This window comes from Bactrocera neohumeralis, chromosome 6, assembly GCF_024586455.1.
Source record: "Bactrocera neohumeralis isolate Rockhampton chromosome 6, APGP_CSIRO_Bneo_wtdbg2-racon-allhic-juicebox.fasta_v2, whole genome shotgun sequence".
NCBI lineage: Eukaryota > Metazoa > Arthropoda > Insecta > Diptera > Tephritidae > Bactrocera > Bactrocera neohumeralis.
In genome coordinates, this window is record NC_065923.1 from 2,922,213 (window position 1) to 2,941,983 (window position 19,771).

Here is a 19,771-nt window from a genome sequence, read left to right on the forward strand (position 1 = left end):
TCTGTGTGTTACACATTTTTCATATAACCTCAAAATTTATTTGAACAAGAAAAATCGTTAACTTCGTTTGCACCTTCACAAAATATTCCTTGCAGTTTTCCGATCTGAAAAATGTCTTCTGAGATTGCTCCATTGCCTCAAACAATAATCTATACCAACTTTCATTCTGGTATTTTCTCAAACTAAAAAGTTTTCCATAACAAGCACTTGATTTTGGTCGTTCAGTGTGTATGGCAGCTATATGTTATAGTGGTCCGTTATCAAGTTCGGACAAATGAGCAGCTTCTTGGAGAGAAAAGGGCGGGGGCAAAATTTCAGATCCATGTCTAACTAACTGAGGACATAGTTCGCGTATATACGGACTCAGCTCGCATACTGATCATTTATAGTTGTATATACATATATACATACAATATACATATAAAAGGGTCTTCCAATAATTAAATTTTTATTTCCCGTGAACTTCTCCACGACGGTGTTAAGGTTGCAGGTTAGTGAGTAGCCGGATATCAGGTGAGCTTCGAACGCTCCGAAAACTCATCTTTCAGATTTCGAGATTCTGACTTATTCCAATTGAAATCTACTTGCTCCTGAACCATCTTTCTTTTAGGGGACTGTGGTCACAACGCGTCAGCTCTCACTTATTTAGGCATTCAGGGAAATTATTTGGATATAAATCATTCGACTTAGTAGATTTATTATGGATTCTGGACGTCCCAATGATGTCTGAAAGTTTACTTTAATATCAGCAATTTTTTGGAATCGCAAAAAACATGGTTTTTATAAACATAAGTTCATATGAAACAATAGGACTCCCAATTGGCTATGGGTCATAAACAGATAAACAGAACAGAAAATTGGAAATATAATCAAAACGTACACCAAGTCTTTACACCTTCCATTTAACCCCGCTCTTCAAACAAAACTGTCTGCAATATAACCTCTATTTAACCACACTTTTATATTAAATTATATTCGGACACATATATAAATTTACAGAGTTAATATTATTGTCAAGTAAAGGCCAATTTATTTTCAATTTCACCAAAGTGTAATTTTACTAATATGTATATGTGCAAGTGGGCACACATCCCAGTTATTGCATAAATATTTAATTTCGCTCACTTGAACTTTATGTAATGCGTTTTTTCTGCTTCGTTTTTCATTAACAGGCCACAAAAGCACGTTTGGCACGGTTCACTACCCAACGGTGAGCGTTCGATTGACACATATTGCGACGCTTGGCACTCGAGTTCCATAGATAAATTCGGTTATGCAAGTAATTTGCTGGGGAACAAACTGCTCGACCAGGAGCGACAAACTTGCGATAGCAAATTAATTGTGCTCTGCGTGGAGGCGTTGTCGCAGGACAGAAGGCGAAAACGCGATCTCAGCGACAGGTAAGCAGCGACCACAACCACACACGCACACATTCGTTAATGCTTAGATGCTGCTAAATGTAGATTTGATTATATATATGTATGTGTAAGTGTGTGTGTAATTATAAGCACATACGTGTATTGTTAGCGCTGTAGCTGCCGCAACAATGGGAGTGTGAAAAACGAAATTGCGTTTGGGGATTAACGCAGCGAAATCACCAAAATGACAATAGCGTACAATCAACGCAACACAGACGCGCAAGCAGCCCAAGGGAGAAGGCAAATGTATGGAATTTGCACATACAGTATGTGCCACTGTGTGTGTGTCTGCATGTTGCTATGGCTGATGATGATCTTTGGCCCCAGTGTATGCATGTTGTTGTGTGCTTGATTCGTAGTGAATTGGAAATATTTGAATACGCGCTCATTCGAACCGCTATCGGTAGAACAAAGCTTACATTTGTATATAGTATGCATACGCGAACCCATATCTCACAATTACAAATGAAATACAGTAAATATATATATTTGTATTTGCAGCTCATATGTACATATACATATGTATACCTTTCTAATTATATCCCTATGATTGTTCTATTCGAATTTGTTTCGAAACCTATTTGACAGTTATTTGCTTTGGTCATTCGATCTGAGCAAGTCCTTCGGAGATTACAACATTGCCTTAAATAACAACTCCCGCCAAATTTTTTGAATATATCTCGTCAAATAGAGAAGTTATTCATACAAGGACCTAATTTTGATGGGTCAGTTTGTAAGGCAGGTACAGATGTACATATATGCTATAGTTGTCTGATGTCGGCAGTTCCGATGTACTATATTGTTCTTCTGGATGTTACAAGCTTCGAGGCAAACCTAATACACCCTCTTCACCTTGAAGTTAATTATTTAAATAAAAACTTTCCGTGAAAGCAGAGTCTTATCGCGTATTCTCGATTGAATAAGAAATTACATATATGTGTATGTGAATTTTATATGAATGTAATTATAGATTTGAATGAGTATGGAATTATAATATAAATTCATCATATGTATTTTTCGAATTCGAAAAGTTTCCCCATAAAATATTAAAATTTTTAGTAATAAAACACCTAAATCTTTCAGCGAAAAACTCACTCCTCTCCATCTCTCTTCCAGCGAACCCGAGTTCCATACGGCGGAGGCATACGCGCGTCACCTGCAAGAGGTGCTAACTTGAAAAATTGACTCACGCACACATGCGCCGAGGCAGCGCGCCCGAAAGGCGCATTGGCTGCGACGCCAACATTTACACCATCATCACCAACGCAACCAGTGAAATTGTGAAAGCAAATCGCGCAACTAAATTTGAATTTTTAAAATTGTAAACATCAAAAGCCAAATCTCCAACTACTTACAAACGAGTGAATGATTTATTTTTATTACAACAACACTACGAAAAAGCATTTCAACTAATTATTAAGTAAATTACGAATTTTCCTTCTGTTAACGACTAACGACAAATTGTGGAAGTTTTTATTGTATTTACAGTTGATTGGTACTACTAGCAACTAATTGCACACATACATACAAGCATATATAAATAAAAGCACATCAATGTGTGTGAGATTACTTCATTGCATGTACTATAGACACATACAAACGTATTCATGTAGTTACATACATACATACATACATACATATAGTTAAACCTTCATACTGCTAGTTATGATATTTATTTCCTTTTCTGTGTAACTACTTTAGCCATGTAAGTGTAAACGAAAACTGAAATTGTAATTGTATTTTTCGAATCATCATAGATTTTTAATGTCTCTTAATGCATACACACACACACACATGCGTAGACTTGTGCCATGTGTGAAATTGTAAATATTTCAATAGTTTTTATTGTTTTGTATTTATAAAATTCAGAAATATTATATAGCAGTTTAAGGAAAATATAGTCATACATATTATGTAATTATTATGTAATGCATTGGAAACGAGCAGAGACGAGAAACTAGCAGACCAACGGAAAAATATTGAAAACTGAAGAAATTACACGAAATCACACGGAAAGCTGCAGAGGCAATAAGACAATTTATTGCAATATTCTCAAAATTGGCTGTAGAGTTATTTCTCGACTAATTTTTATTATTTTCTTAATTAAAAACCTTTATTGGGACTTTTCGATTTGAATTCGTATTTAAAAGCTTTTTTTCTTCCGTTTTCATTTTAATGCTATAAATAAATCCCATTATATTAATAACTGTACACTACTGCGGGCTTCATAATATGGTTTTGAATAAATACAGTTATTTACATTTTTACATTTTTATGTTCACGTATATTCTGCATAAAAAAATAATTAATATAAAACCAATTAAAACTTTTGGAGACAATAGAATTTTGCATACTTACGTTATTAAAAACAATAGCGTGGAAGTAATTTTTTAACAATTCTTTTTTCTAATTTTCTTTCTCATTTTGAATGAAATAAATTTAGAAATTTTTTATTGCAATTAAAAAAATTCTATATTCAAATTTTTTTCATTCTTTTTTTTCAAAAATAATTATTTTCAATCCAACATTTTTTTGATTTCGTTTAAAATTGTTTTTTCATTCACAATTATTTTTTATGTTCAAAAATTCAAACTGCTATTTAATTTTTTTTTTTCATTTAAATTTTGTTTATTCAAAAAGGTTTTATTTAAAATAAATTTTTTTTTGTTTCAAAAAGTTATTTTTTCAGTCAAAAAATTTTTTTAGTTCAAAAAGTTTTATTTTCATTCCATATATTTAAAATTTCTTTTATTAAAACTTTTTTTCTTATAAAACAAACATTTAATTCCTTTTCTTTCGAAAGTTATTTTTTCTTAAAAAATTCTAATTTTTATTGAAAAATTTTTCTTTCAAATTTAGTTTATTCAATGATATTTTTTTCATTCACAAAAATTATATTTTCTTTTCTAAAGTTTGTTTTTCATTCAAAAATTTTTCTATTTATTCAAAAAATTTAAATTTTTTTATTCTAATTTTTTGATATTCAATTCAAAATCATTTTTTTATTATAATGAAATTTTGTTTTTCATTCAAAAAGGTTTGCTTTCAAGGGTTATAGTTTTTTCGTTCAAAAATTTAAATTTCAATGAAAAAGAAAATGTTTTATTTCCCCTATCACAGAATTTTAGAATTTATAAAATGGGCACTACTTAAAATTTTTATAACAATTGAATTTGCATTTTTAGTTTTACCATTACATCAGTGTGGAATTAAATTTTTTACTTAACAAACTTATTATATTGTGTTTATTCAAAAATTGTAATCAAATATATTAATTTTTATTCGTACATTTTTTATATTCAAAATCTTTTTATTAATTTTTTTTTTTTCAATCAAAAAAATTTTTGATTTTGATTTAAATTTTTTGATTCAAAAAATTTTTAATTTAAATTGTTTTTCGTCAATTTTTTTTTTTAATTTTCATTCAAAGAAAGTTTTTTTTACATTCAAAAACTCAAATTTCAATGAACAAATTTATTATGTTTCATTTACCACAGAAATTAGAATGCATAAAATCGGCACTATACTCTTAATTTGTTATTTTTAGTACAACAATAAAATTCTGCGCCATTTCAAAATATAAATTCAAAGCAAACTCTACTTTTTCCAAATGAATTTTATTTTGTCAAAAGTTTTAGTTAATAGCTTAACACCTTCAAAAACAGTAAAAAGATAAAAATCTATATTTGACATTTATTTATTGTAAAACATTACAAAATTTAGTGAATTTCTAATCTATATATATTTTTTATGTAATTTCTCGCTGTTGTATAAAGCTCAGATTGCTTTGTGAATGCAAATACGACACAACTTGCCAAGCAAAAAAAATATAATGAAATAAATACAAATACAGCCGTTTATTTATGAATTTGTTGAAGAATATTTTGCATAAATTTGGTCAGCAAATTGCAGCAAAAACGAGCTGCAATCAGAAAAAATATTTTTGCCAAATATGAAATATATCAATTACTACGCAGCTACATTTATTGCGCCAGGCGAAAAATCAACCAGAAACATAGACTATTTTATATACCTGCACACACACCCACATATACGACAACACTACAACAACTTCAATGCAAGCAGCTGCAACTGCAACACAACATATCGAAAATTACATTATCAAAAATTGAAAAGAAATACAATTATTTTATGGCCCGATAAAAAATATTTATATTTTCAAATGCAGGCAACACACACACATACCCACGCATACACGCATGGGGAGAACAAATAGAAGTAAATGCGGATTTGTGTAGCAATTAAAAATAGCATTAAACATGAGTAAAACAAGAGAAAATCTATACAAAACCAATAAAACTCGTGCGAGTTGAGATACATATGTATGTATGTAAAGGAAATTTTTTATACGTGAATTTTAAAAAATAAGTTTTGTAGCATTAATACTAATTATAATGATATTATCAACACGTAGAACTACGCATGTAGCATAAACATATATAAAATGAAATGAAATTTACTCATAAATATATGATATATGTATGTAAGTAATTTGGTAATTGTAATTATGAGAGCAAAAACAACACACAAAAACAAAAAACGTATAAACAACTGAAAATGAAAATGAAAACAAAAACAAAAACTGTGCAGTGTCTGTTATTACATAATAATACTATTAAAATTTAATAAATACAATTAACGATTCCAAAGTCGATTAAAATGTGACTTTGCGCGAAGGCAATGCTTAGTTAGTAAACATTTGCATTTAATTATGGCATTTTCGTTTTTGTAACTAAATGAGCGGAGCAGAGGTGTATTAGTAATTATGAAAGCAGAGCAAACATTAGCAATAAAAACAATAATTGAAGTAAAGCAAACAAAAACAAAAAGAAATTATATAAGAGTATAATTAAAGCTAAACTAAATACTGTAAGCGTAAAGTGAAGGCAACAATTTTACATTTAATAGTCACAATAAAAAATCTGCAAACGAAGAAATTGTATTTTGGAGACGAGAAAGAGAGAAATTAATAAAGAGCAAATCGCTTAGAATTTCACATTCAAACGAAACACAATAACAACATGATTACGTATGCATAAAACACTGCATTAACGGAAAATTGTAAATTAAACACCCAACAACACCGTTTACATACACAGATACACAAATACACACACACACACAGAGACATATAAGCAAACACACGAAAAATCATATCGAAGTGAATGTCGTTAAACCAAATTCTAGTCCTAAGCCAGAAATGCAGCGATATTAAAGTTAATAAAAATGAGAAAGAAATGTATGCAAACCACAGAAAAAACATAAAACGCGGTTTTTATTTCGAAGTTGGAAAAATTACCGTCTCATAGAGAATTTCAGTTTGACGTTTTTCAAAAAGGTAGGATATTATAGCTAAGCTGTCCAAATCAAACTCCCATTAATTTTTGTGGAAACATTTAGGAATTTCACATAGTCTCATAAAGTTATAGTTATAACGATCCGAAAACATAGCGTTCAGAGTTGTATTTGCGTAAACTTATTTTAGTATGCAATCCAACAACAAATTTTTTCAACTAGTATACAAATTTATGATTTTACGATGCTTTATGATACGTTGTGAGTACCCCAATTATATTTTTGGGCCAACTTTACAACAAACCTAGCATGTTATTTAATAATTATAAGTTTTAAGTAGTAATAGGGCATTTAAATCTAATAATTATTGACTCTATAGTATACCTCTTGCTAAATATTTGTCTGTAGTCCGAAGTATTCAGTTTATAAGGCAACTCAGTTTTTAGGTAGTCGGCTAAAGTCTGAATATTGTGAAAACACCGGAACTCAAATAATGTCACTCAATTATGTCCTCTTTGAATCACCCAGTGCTCCTGATGAAACTTATCAATTATCTTATCATTTTGCATGTGGAACTTCTGAGGCCTCACCACGAAACCCTCGAACGATAGTTGCGTGACTTTTTCTCTACAAAGCCTTGCGTTCGCATAGAAGTTGTTCTGCAGCCTCTTCTTCTTCTAGCTTTTGACAGCTTTTACAATAATCGTTGTATGGTATCTTCAGTCTACTGACAAATCTGCCATTAAGACAGTAACTTGGTAGCACTCCAACTAGAATTCTTAAGTTATATTTTTTAAAAGTGGACATATGTATTCAGTTTATTTGATTATTGAACAAGTTATTTGCAAGTATTCAAAGGTATACAGAGGTAAAGAGGGAATATCTCTTTGCCAGAACAAGAAGTCTTTGTTTTATTGCTGAGATCTGCACTTAAAAGACAGTACTGCAGTGGTCTGGTAGTAGGAAGGCGATTCTGCTAATTTTGCGGGAAAGACACCACCTCCCACTCGATTATGCAGTTTGAACCCATCCGTATAGTAGAACTTCTCTTTATACTCTAGTCAGCCAATATTGTGATTCGGTCTGTGAAATACCATGTTGAAATCAAGGATCATTCAGGTATATTACCCAATTTCTGGTCACAAAAAACGTTTAATATAAGCTCTTTGGTCCGCCTTTAACCCCAATTGATGTTTGAGTAGTATTTTTATAGAACACAATTTCTTATCAAACGAACGCTTATAAATCCGCACCGTCACATTTTGTGAATATTTTTAAATATCCATGAGTACTCAGATGCGCACTATCGATGAAAATCCTCAATCCAACTCTTCAGTGATTTTCAATATTAAAAGACAATTCTGGCAGGGCACGTGAGTATAGACAAAATTATTTTTATAAACTTACTCACTCAACACAGGGTGCTTCTGCGTCTTTAAATTCACACAACTACCGTCGTCACGGACCAATGAAGTCCAGACACACATCGGTTTCCGCGCGACATCTTACGTTAAAAGGGCGGCATCTGTTGTGAAATAAATACATTAAGCAGAGAACGTATATCATAGCAGAGAACGTTTATCTTATTCTGCGTTCTCTGTCTCTGATAAAAGTTCTCTGATATACGTTCTCTTTTAAAAGTTTTCTAATTAGACGCTAGATGACGCAAAATGCAACTGAAAAGCTCACTGAAGATTTATGAATTAAGTTTTTTCATTCACAATAGCTAGCATAACGGTAAAGTTCATTTCGACAGACGAAAATGTAAACAAACAAAAATTACAAAATTTTGTGATTTATTTAAGCTAAAATTAATACAAATATGAACATTTATTATAATTTTTTTTGTATTAATATCATCAAATGAACAAAATAAATATATTTAAATAGTAGTTTAATATCCCGTTTACAAATGGAAGAATTCAAACTAGCCTCTTCTCCGCATTAGACATTTTGAAACAAATTTAATAAAACACGGCTAATAATAGAAAGTAGAGAGAAGAAATGCATCTGAAAATTTAATATTCCGGCAATTTTAGGAATTAAAGATTTTTTAAAATATAATGAAATTCGTCAGAACCGGACATCCATCGTCGCAGCGTTTTTGCCAGACTATGGGAGCGGTCCACATATGGGGAGTGGTTTGTATTCTTAGAGTCAGAAGCTGCCATTCAGAACGATATTTCCATTTAATAAATAACGGGTTATAACTAAAAATCTGCACTCATTTTAATGGTCTAGTATTTTGTTATTATTATTTTTCAAATACTAATATTACGCAATTAGCGAACTGATTGCATCGTCTTTTTGACGTGTAATTTGTAACTGCTTACAAATTCAATTAGTGCTTAAAATGTCTTCTAAGCAGCAACACCTCCGCGACCGCGTTGTACATTTTTATAAAAAACATGAAACCGCTGGAAAAAAATGTGTGTACATGCGTGCATTTTTTGGTGGAAGGCGTCTCCAGAAGAACAATACACTCAATATACTCAATATTAGTAAAATAGAAAGGCAACTGGGTTTTGGAAGAAAACCGACTATTATAACGCCCCAAAACATTCGAAAGCTGAAGACAGCGTTTAGCAATAAGGATTGCATAAGTTAAAACGAAGCCGCACGAAAATTCGAGTGCTCACAGTCATATATGTATGTATGTATGTATCTGCAAAACATTAAATAGACGTAACATTAAAGCCAGAAAAAAGCAGCGCTGTCCAGGGTACACCGAAGAGCAGATAAGTCAAGTAAAATCACAATGTTGGTGGATGTGCCTAATGGATAATGCCTCCCGAGATAAAATACAAATTAAAAAAAATTTAGTCTAAAGTTATGATCTACGTAACAGTTTCTCCTAAGAGTATTTCTGTGCCATTCGTTGAATCAAATGGACTGATTGTTTGGACAAAATTTTCCTTTCTCTCATACATAAATACCATAAAAACGATGAAATCGTATTTTGGCCGAAAAAAGCCTCTTCTTATTATGCAAATGCGACATTGAAGTTCTTGGTCAACAATAACATCTACTTTGTGCCTAAAGAAAAGAACCCGACAAACTTAACACAATGCCGACCGATTGAGGATTTTTTTGGAGAAGTCAAAGCTTTAGTGTATAAAAATGGTTGGAAGGCTCAAAATTTGAAGCAGTTGACACGTGGCATCCGGTAGTCCCTTAAGGAAGTTGATACTAATGGTGTACAACGTGCTTGCTCAAGTATCCTCTCAAGTATTCCTTGTTTGCTGTGACCATTTTGCGTATTGTTCTTAAAAAGCTGTCTCAAACACACCAAAAATTAATAAGAATTTAAAAAAAAGGGGTACTATAAATTGTACACAATTTTCTTGAATAATTTAAGAAGTCTTGTCCGTTTGTCAGAGATAATTTGAACGAAATATTGTCAAAATAGTGTCCGCGTCCGGTCATTAGAACGAATTCATGTCCGGTTATAGGAATTAGTTTTGTATTAAAATATTAATGAAAACACTGTGTTCATGAAATTTGTGCGGGAATGGGAAATAACTGGCTACAAGGACTGTCCGTCCGACTGTAGTTTGAAACATTTTGCATTTGAAATCAATATTCCTTATTAGACGAAAAATTGGGGAAGTGTGGACTGATATAATTCAATCTGGTTAGCATTGAGTCAATTTGGAGCATTTACTTAACTTTACTTTACTGACCGAAATTTGTATATTACACCTTTAAGACATTCGAAAAGGTTCTTCATTTTCCACTACAAATAAGTAATTTTTTCCAATAGGCTTAACTTGTCGTAATTTCATTAACATATTTCACATTTTAACCGATGCATCTGAAAAGCCGACTAGCGACGTATGTAGGTCAATACATTTGGTATAGAGTCACCAATTGAAAGGTTTGATAGTCCTTTATACATTTTTATTCCCACCTCACATTAGGTTAAGCAATACATACAAGTGTACAAGAAGATTTTAGGTTCTCATATTGGGTGCAAGAGGACAATGATAAAATATGGATTCGTTTTTCAGTTGCAAAACAGATTGAGTAAGAATTTCATTATTCAAAGTTCATATCAGTTTATCCAAGTTATTCCACTATACCGAAGTCAGAGGATTAATTGCTTTCACCATCCGAAAAGATAATTAACATTCAAAAATAAGCCCTTACTAATTCAAAATCTTGCAGACGTGAGTGACATATTTTGCTTAGACTTAGTAAAAAATCTGCACTGAATTTCAAGGGATTCCATAGGTCGAGTTTTCTCATAAAATCGGTTATTTGTTATTCGACTTTTCGGTGAAGTTTAGATCGAAACAACACGACTTAAATGATTTTGCCGCAACTTTCATAAATGTGGAATAAAAAAGAAAATTGTTGGCTCAGTTCACTTGAGAATCTCTCAGACGTTTTGCCATTAAAACGTATCAAATTGAATAAATTTACACATAAATACATGCTCATCTAAGCTGTACAATTTTATGAATGAAATCGACGAGCGCCAACCGGACAGCGCATAACAATACGAATTCATTTTATGCATTTCCCCATTTGAATTAACACCATTCATGCATAGAAAAATATACTTTAGCAGCTGCCGCTGATATCGTGGCCAACAAATTTACGACCTAATAACTTTACTACTAAACACCCATCTACATTTTAAAGGCGATAATTTTGTCAGTCTACGACACGGCTTCTTACACACGTATAATGTCACCACAAAAGAACAGAGCGCATGCGCAGCGCACAAAAGACATCCAGCTCGCGTTATGCAACAAGTCACAAAACAAGCTTAGTTGCAAGAAGGCATACAGGGTGCGACTTAAGTGGATGGATAGCAATATTTATAATACTTTTTATATGGACGAACTTCGGAAAGAAATTCTAAATATAAATTTCTTTAAAAGAACGATTATAAATTTTACTATGCAACTGTATTTTTTTTTGTTTAAGAGCACATTTTTAGTTATACAAGACCTGAAGAGGTGAAGAGGAGAGGAAACTATCTTCTCAAAGATATGAATGCAGCTTTCATATCATCATTTTAATATTAAAAACATTTTATAGTCAACTTCATAACTAACGAAACACCCTTTATGCCATACTGCCTCCATCGCACATGTACCTGTTCAACTGTCTTCGGTAACTAATAAACAGACCTCCACTTAAGTTGGCTGCCTTTCAAGGTGTCCAAACAGGCCATAAAATAAATTTTTACTCTAACACTTCCACCATAAAATTGTGGGAGAAATGCAACAATAACAATGCACTGCAGCACGACAGTAAGACAACCGTATTGATAAGTGCGCAAAGGTGCAAGGTACTCAGCGACTCCGAGGCAGATAAGAGCGCATGCGCATCATCGTGGCCGAGGTGGTGTATCGTAAATTGAGGGATTATCAACGGTCAATAATTTGTATTAATGTGGTTTTTATTATACTAGTTCATAGACTACGGGATTATGGTGGTATGCAAGTGTGTCTAGCATTCGCTTGCATGCACTCTAATCGGAAGTCTGCTGTGAAGCTATCATGTAAATAAACTTAGCGATTAGGAACAAACACATTAAGACAATATTAATACATTTATACGAATAATGGCAGTTCCGCGTACTATATGATTGGATATACACATTTCCATTGAAAATTCACAGTCAAAGTATGAGTGGAAAATTGATTACATTTAGCCGCTACACTGTGAAGAGGGTATATTAAATTTTCAACGAAGCTTACAACACTCAGCAGAAAATGTCGGAGATCTTTTAATGTATGTATAAAAATGATCAGAGTGACGGGCTGAGACATTTCAGAGATGTTGGTCTGACTGTCCTCCTGTCTTTATCTAGGCGAACTGGCCCCTCAGTTTTAGAGACATCGACCTAAAATATTTTCTCCGCAAGAAGCTGCTCACTGATGATGCTGATAACTTTTGTATTTGAAAAAGATTATCGCTAAAATTGGTCAGGATTTTTTCTAAGGCTGCGCTATAATCCTCGAAGAATTTGTTCAGATTAGACCTCGGTGGCGTATACTTACATAGGTGCCACACAAACTTATTGTTCAAAATGAAAATAAAAACCGTGATACAAAATATTTTTTTCCATATTAGGAAACCTTAATTGGACTTGAAGGTTGATTTTGTCAAATGTGGCTAAAAGAGGTTTTTAGCTAAATATTTTCCCTTGATTGCAAGCCTATTACTGATTACGTTTTCGGATTTGGTTATACATAGTGTAAATGCATGGCTTGGGGTTGCATGGCTTTCCTCTGGTAAAAAATAGCCATTTTGCAACAATTTTTTTCTCATATAAAATATGAAATTTTTGGAAAAAAATATTTTAAACTTGGCCATTGCGACGGCATTTTCGGTAACCCCTCGGAAAAAAGATGCACACGCCTTGGCAGGATAACTCCTTACCTGATCATCTAAAGTGGGAAAAATATGTTTTTAGTTAAAACCTTAGCTAAGGACTTGGACGAAGGAAAAAATTGAAACTAGATTTTTGGTAGACGTTTTTACAAAAAAAGAAGAAAATTTCAGTAAAAATTTCGCGACATTTTTTTTAAATAGTTGTAATCGAAAAAAAATCCTCCTCCAAGTCTTTAAGAATTGTATCTCAAATGAGTAGTTCTCGAGAAATATTGCCAACCGATACACGGTTTCGAGAAAAACGCGTTTTAAGACAACACACTTAGCCTAGCTAGCCTCGACCGCACAATTTCTCAAAGCTGTATCCACGAAACTATTACTCGGATCAACTTGAAAATGTTGGACAATATTCCAGAGTTGTTGTAGAATTTAATAGACAATAAAAAATCGATTTTTTGAAGGCCGTAAACCCATGTAACCCCTTAAAATAACTTCTCATTATCACAAGAATTAATAAATCTGGCAGCAATGTTTGAGCAATCGGGACAAAATTGATTCGGTTGTGTTTTTTTATTTGGATTAAAGGCCATAACCTCATCAAGCATCGATTCCACTTTGGGAATTGAAAATTTGAATATATCTGAATGGATTACAAATTCATATAAGATATAAAATGAGAAAGTTGAAAAAGTAATTATGAACATCCATTCTAAGAGACAAACATTTACTTAATTTATTTGGTAATACAACAACAAAAAAAATCTATTTTAATGAGATGTCAACTGATTAAAAATATTAAGAGAAGGAAGCATAGCAACTGAATGGCATTTAATGCCCAAATCCGTTCTCTGAAAAGTCCAACAACAGTCGTGAGGCCCCAACTGCCACGGTAATATCCGAAGAATATTTTTAAAGTAAAGAGTGCAAATAGGTCCCGAAAAACTCCGCTGTACAAGAGCGGAATGCGACTAAAAGGGGTATAAACGCCCCAAAAATATGCAGCAAACAAAAATTTTAAGCCGACTTTGCATTGCGAAAGAGTTTCTAGACAGACTAAATTGAAAGTCAAATTATCATAAGCCAATATTTCTTCACTTGCCGATATCCTTCAACACTTCAAAGGAATTCGCTTTATACAGACAGAACTCACGGTAAATCAGCAGCGCTTTAGAATATCAAACCCTTTCATCTGATCTATTTGCACTGGCAAATTGTTGTTGTTTTGTAGTGGATTGTAAACAAGCATACTGACATACAAATTTTAGAGTGTTCGTATGTACACACACATCTTTATTTGTTGATAGGCGATTGTGAGCATATTGCACATAAATAGAGCAGAACAACTCGGGCAAGCAGGCAATTCGTCAGTTTGGTTCGGATTCCTTTTGTTTTACTTTCCCATCAAAAGTCAAACGATTAAATGGAAAATTTAGAAAATGGCATTGAAGCAAAACAGAAAAAAATGCCGCACAATGCACTGTGTCAATAGGAAAACACAAAGGCAACAACAACAACACACACATTGACAGAGTCACCCACAAGCCAAGTTGTTCAAGGAAAAAGGCAAAAACAAAGAACAAAAAACAAAAGCAAACATTAGTGGAGCGCGCACACACACACATACTATCCATATCATATACAGAGAGGGGGGAAATGCTGCGGCGGCTGACGCGTTCGACGCAGCGACAAGAGCGATTCTTTACGCATTTCTATTTGCGCCGAGCAAACTAAACAGAAGCGACAGCAAGCGTGTGACAGCGAGTCAATGAATTGTCAAATGGGTTAAATGCTTTTCACAAACAGCCCTCACACAATGGGCTCCCAGGCCAGACTGCTGGTTGTGTGTCGGCTTTCGTTCCGATCGCTTACGGAGTTCAATGAGTGCACTCAGTGTTGCGATGCGGTGCTAAGGTGACTAAGGTGAGTGCATATAATCAGTATTTGTTGTGTAAGAGGTGGACATGCTATACATACTTACATATATAAATACACACATTTAGACACACGTATACCAGGAGTAGTGGAGGTGAAGTGTTTGGAACATTTCACTGGCACGCGATTCAAATGGTCGCTAATCGGTTTGTGCAAGTCTTTAGCTACATAATAACTGTTTCGTTGATAGGTGTATATATGTATTCGAATATGTAGATATGTATTTATATATATACTTCGTAGTTTTTATATGAATTTGGTCATTTGCACCAAATAAACATACACACATATTGAACTAACTTGAATAGTTAGTGGACCTTTAAATCGATTTGTTCGTTTTTAGTTCAAATGAGAACGGAAATGTTAACGCTTGGCCGGCATTACATTAACATTATTTTATATGCCCCAAAATTGTAATGGAAATGAATTGCTTGCAGAGGACAGTGAAAGAAGGAAAAAATATTTGGATTAAATATATTTTTTTCGATTATACAATTACTCTATACAGCTTAGGCTTAGGCTAATTTTGGACTATTCGTTAAATTGAGTGTTATTGGTGCCCTAATAAAGAGTTTAGTAATTTTTTTCGTAAAATTTTTTCAGCAGTTCAGAATCATATTGCTTTCTTAGGTAACTGACGGAAGTTATATTTCTTGTAGCCAGGGGAAAGAGCCGAGCCTATGTTAGCAAGTAGAACCACTTGGATCTTATCTAGAGCACCCTTACTATGGAATCGGGAATATTTTTTGACAACTGGCTAATATTGAAGAAACTACAAACAATTTGAAAAAAGTTAAACTTCGGCAGAACCGAGGCCGTAATACCTTCACCTGTGTAGTTTTTATAGTATAAAAAGACAATAAGAAAATCCTTATACTGATTTTGAGAGGATATTGTATGGCAGCTATGTGATATATTGACTCGATCGAAAAAATATATTCAGAGACTGTAGCGATACCTTTGGCAAAAATTCATGCAAAATTTCATTAAAATTCCATTAATATCCTGATTGGTCCTGGCAGCTATGTATATGCTATAATGGCCCGATCTGATCAAATTCTGCGGAAATTGTACCGTTGCTTTGAGTAATAAGCCATGTTAATTTCGTGAAGATATCTCGCAAAATAAATAAAGTTTTCCATACAAGCACTTGTCTCCGATCGTTCAGTTTGTATGGCTGCTATATCCTGTAGTGGTACGATTTTGGCACTTCCGCCAATTGATAATTTTGCTGGGGTGAAAAGGAGGTGTGCAAAATTTCAGGTCGATATTTCAAAAACCAAGAAACTAGTTCGTGTATATAGAGACAGATGGTTGTAGTCGTGGTCACGTGACTGTCGGAAATGATGAGAACTGTTGAATTTATTGATTTATACTGATTCCAAGATGAGATCTTATTATACTATGGAAATTATGGATTCCTAATTTGATGACTTCGCCACAAAAATAGATTTTAGCTTATGTTTTTAGCGGTTTACAACTGCCTTTAACAGCTTGTAGTAAACCACTTTTAACCCAAATTTACATATAAATACATAGTTTTATTGTTAAAAAATGAGAACTGTATAATGAAAATGTAAAATCAAATGCGGTATATTCAAAAATCTATTTTCCTTCTCCTGGAAGCTTAGAAGTTGGCGAATCTAACAAACAGCAAAGATATGGTTTACCGTATCAATGGGGAGTCCTCTGAAATACTAAATTGAACTGATTTGAAAGCTGAGCTCAAGCATTGCATACAGAGAAAAAGTATATATGTTTTCTGCTGCCTTGAAACAACTATATTTTCATTAACCAGTAATTGCTACTCTCTGACCACTTTCGTAAATTTTACTAAATACTGAAATTTTCTAAAATGTTTCTTTATTTTTAGAGCACAGCTGCTGCAACTATATATGTACATATATAATAAACAGTAATGAAGCAAAGCATCTGCTAAGCATATGCTCTCGTCATAGTAAGCAAATCTCAAACCAGAGAAGGCTGTTGATAACCTCTACGACCTTAATATTTGGTAAATAAACAAATTATTTAACTCGCACATTTATAGCAAATTATTTCCGATTTAGTTGATTTCGAGTATTAGAAGTGACAAGATGTTTAGAAGTGCGTTAGTGATTTGCTTTTGCCTTTTAAGCTTATCCCAAGCTGCTGTTTATTCCGAGCGCTATTTTAAGGACCCAGGTAAGCAAAAAAAAATTCCAAAAGTATCTTTATTTATTTAATAATTCATATATATTTACAATTGCAGCGTATCCCGGCAAATGTGTTATTAAAGATAAAGTAGTATCTCCTGGTCAAAGTATTAAACACCCCGTTATGGCTTGTGCGCAATTCACCTGTGATAATGCACAAGGCTTGGCGACGATCGAAACGTGAGTCATTTGTATTTGCATTTAAATTTTAATTAAATTTAAATATAAAATATTTTAATTTCAACAAATTTTATTTCAGCTGCGACCCCGTCAGTGCTTTGCCTTCGCCACTTTCTATGATTAAATATGATCCTCGGGATAAGCCGACATGTTCTTGGGGTGATTTCATTAATACGAGCGCACCATATCCGGAATGCTGCAAACGGCATTTCTCTTGTGTACTTTGAAATAGTAAATGTACAGAAAATGCTATTTATATATTAAGTGGTCAAAAAATAAAATGAAATCTATAAAAATTGAAGAAAATATATTTAGAAATTATGAAAGTGCTTGACAAATATTAATTCGAAAATAAAACTTAGTGATGTTAGTAAATTATTTTATTGCTAATCTTAAAGAAATATGAGTTTTTAGCACATTTTCAAGTTCTCTTCAAAATATCTTCTTTATGAACGCCACAAAATCTAACGACTTTTGAGCGTCCTTTGATGTACCGCTTACATTTAGTAAATTCCGCTAATTATATTTGCTTATAATTATCAAAAAGAGCAATAAAAATATAACTTATAATGATTAATCACCCACGAGGAATGATTATCGCGTTGATCCAGTATATATCGGTAGCTCAAAACAAACCGCATTCGAATAAAATGTGCACAGTTGCAAGGCAACCCAAATCAATCAAACACACATATATGTATGTACATACACACAAACATATGTGTGCCTTACAAAGAACAAAAGTTATGCGGCGACAAAAAGGGGAAATAAAAACTTTTTAAATGCAAAACACTAATTTTGTGAAATAAAAGCACGAAATATATAAATTGTTATCGAAAAATTCAAAACTTCAAAGCTAAAGCCCAGAAAAAATAGCTTTTCATGCGATACATATCCGTACATGGCTGCATATACTCGTATGTGTGAGTCCCCACAGAATGTCGTTGCCTTTGCTTTGTGGTGGCGCACAGCCTCCGAGTACAGTATCGGGCTACTGTGTATGTGTGTATGTGCACATGTCTGTGGTCGACTCCAAATGCGACTGATGTGCCATTTGATTGTCGTCGAGATGTCGCCTTTTGAGCCGCGGTTGCACTGCTCCACTGACGCTTATTACCTTGCGGACGGTGCTGTGGCACGCACACGTGTGTTTCAGTGCGTGCGAGTGTGTGCGCTGATCAGTGCAACCATCTCAGCGTGATCAATCACACTCGGCTCATCTGTCAGTTGTTTAATAGACTTCATTATTTATTTTATGTTGCATTGACAATTCTTTTTTTGGCTTTGGATTCTTTACTTGTAGCGAGTAGCCAGTCGCAGGTAACTATTGACAAATATTTAGCGATTTGAAGTGACAAATAATATTTATAAGAGAAAAAATTTAAAACAAATGATTATGAAAAGTCAATTTCTCTTCAACTGATAATCATTCTTCGACAACTCTTCTGCTGAATTTTTGAAAATTACGCAGGAATATATGTGCATGTGTTAAGGATGTACATATGTATGTATAAGTTCATATATGGAAGTCATTGTTTGTTTATTTAGACATGCATAAGTATGTACATACATATATACCTGTACATTAATAAGTGGATAATGTTCGCGGAATGAGGATTTGATCTTGAATTAAAGTGGAAATAATTTCTCTATATTCATATCTTTGAGAAAATCATAAATTTTGAAGAATTTTTCATTGTTGAAAAATGTCTCTTGAATCTTGGACAGGTTACCTATTAGTCGCAAAAAATCGTTGAATTATTAGTGGCTGAATTATTATTCTGCCTTCTGCTTCTCATATATTGTATTAGATAAGGTAATTCTTCTCAACTTGAGGAATCAATGCCCTCTATTTTCTCCGAACCTGATTTATAAAATACGTGAGTTCTCCCGGTTGGCGGCGAAGCCACGCCCACGGTATAATTTCGACTTCTGAGACTGATTAATTTAATTTTTCTACTATATGATATGTCCACATGCAACATGTTCTCTGGCATGCTTTATCGCGAGCTTAACAAGCCATGAAGCCACGAAAAGGGACATTTTGCACCAGAATGTGGTGAGCTTCTCGCAGCTCTGGTTAGCAATCTACAATCTAAGTAATATAGTATGAGTAAACAACATTAGAGAAGATAAGAGAGGATCACTGAAGCCTTGTAGTTCTTCCATACACTGGCTCTAAAACCTTCTATAAATGGTATTCATAGCTACAAAACAAGTTTGGTATTGATTTTAAGTGAAGCAGGCATTTTTGGAAACGAAATGTATTTTTCCCTAAGAAAAACAAAGATTTTCATGCATTCTTTCTAAGATAGTATTCGGAGGGATTAAAAGCCAAAAATTTCATACGTAAACACATAAAAGTGTTAAGACACGGAC

General features: G+C 33.2%; 2 protein-coding genes across 7 annotated transcripts in view; both read left to right on the forward strand.

Annotated features, from left to right (window-relative positions):
- Positions 1-3,404, forward strand: part of LOC126762490 (collagen alpha-1(XVIII) chain) — a 420,330-nt gene extending 416,926 nt beyond the window's left edge. For all 6 annotated transcript variants that reach the window (XM_050479265.1, XM_050479270.1, XM_050479271.1 and 3 more), the window contains 2 exons: positions 1,173-1,400; positions 2,535-3,404. In XM_050479265.1, the coding sequence (XP_050335222.1) occupies positions 1,173-1,400; positions 2,535-2,595 (289 nt within the window). In that variant the 3' untranslated portion in view covers positions 2,596-3,404. The remainder of the gene's footprint in view (positions 1-1,172; positions 1,401-2,534) is intronic.
- Positions 3,405-17,091: 13,687 nt separating this feature from the next.
- LOC126762496 (uncharacterized) lies at positions 17,092-17,718 on the forward strand. The gene is made up of 3 exons (XM_050479279.1): positions 17,092-17,201; positions 17,269-17,392; positions 17,472-17,718. Exons 1-3 carry the CDS (start codon positions 17,114-17,116, stop codon positions 17,617-17,619), a joined length of 360 nt encoding a protein of 119 aa, XP_050335236.1. The 5' UTR covers positions 17,092-17,113; the 3' UTR covers positions 17,620-17,718.
- Positions 17,719-19,771: the final 2,053 nt, after the last annotated feature.

Bases quoted from the DNA above. Each gene is read 5' to 3' on its own strand.
- LOC126762496 (XM_050479279.1), top strand. From the start codon at position 17,114: ATGTTTAGAAGTGCGTTAGTGATTTGCTTTTGCCTTTTAAGCTTATCC. The intron at 17,202-17,268 runs GTAAGCAAAAAA...TTACAATTGCAG, and splicing joins GCGCTATTTTAAGGACCCAG to CGTATCCCGGCAAATGTGTT. The intron at 17,393-17,471 runs GTGAGTCATTTG...ATTTTATTTCAG, and splicing joins GGCTTGGCGACGATCGAAAC to CTGCGACCCCGTCAGTGCTT.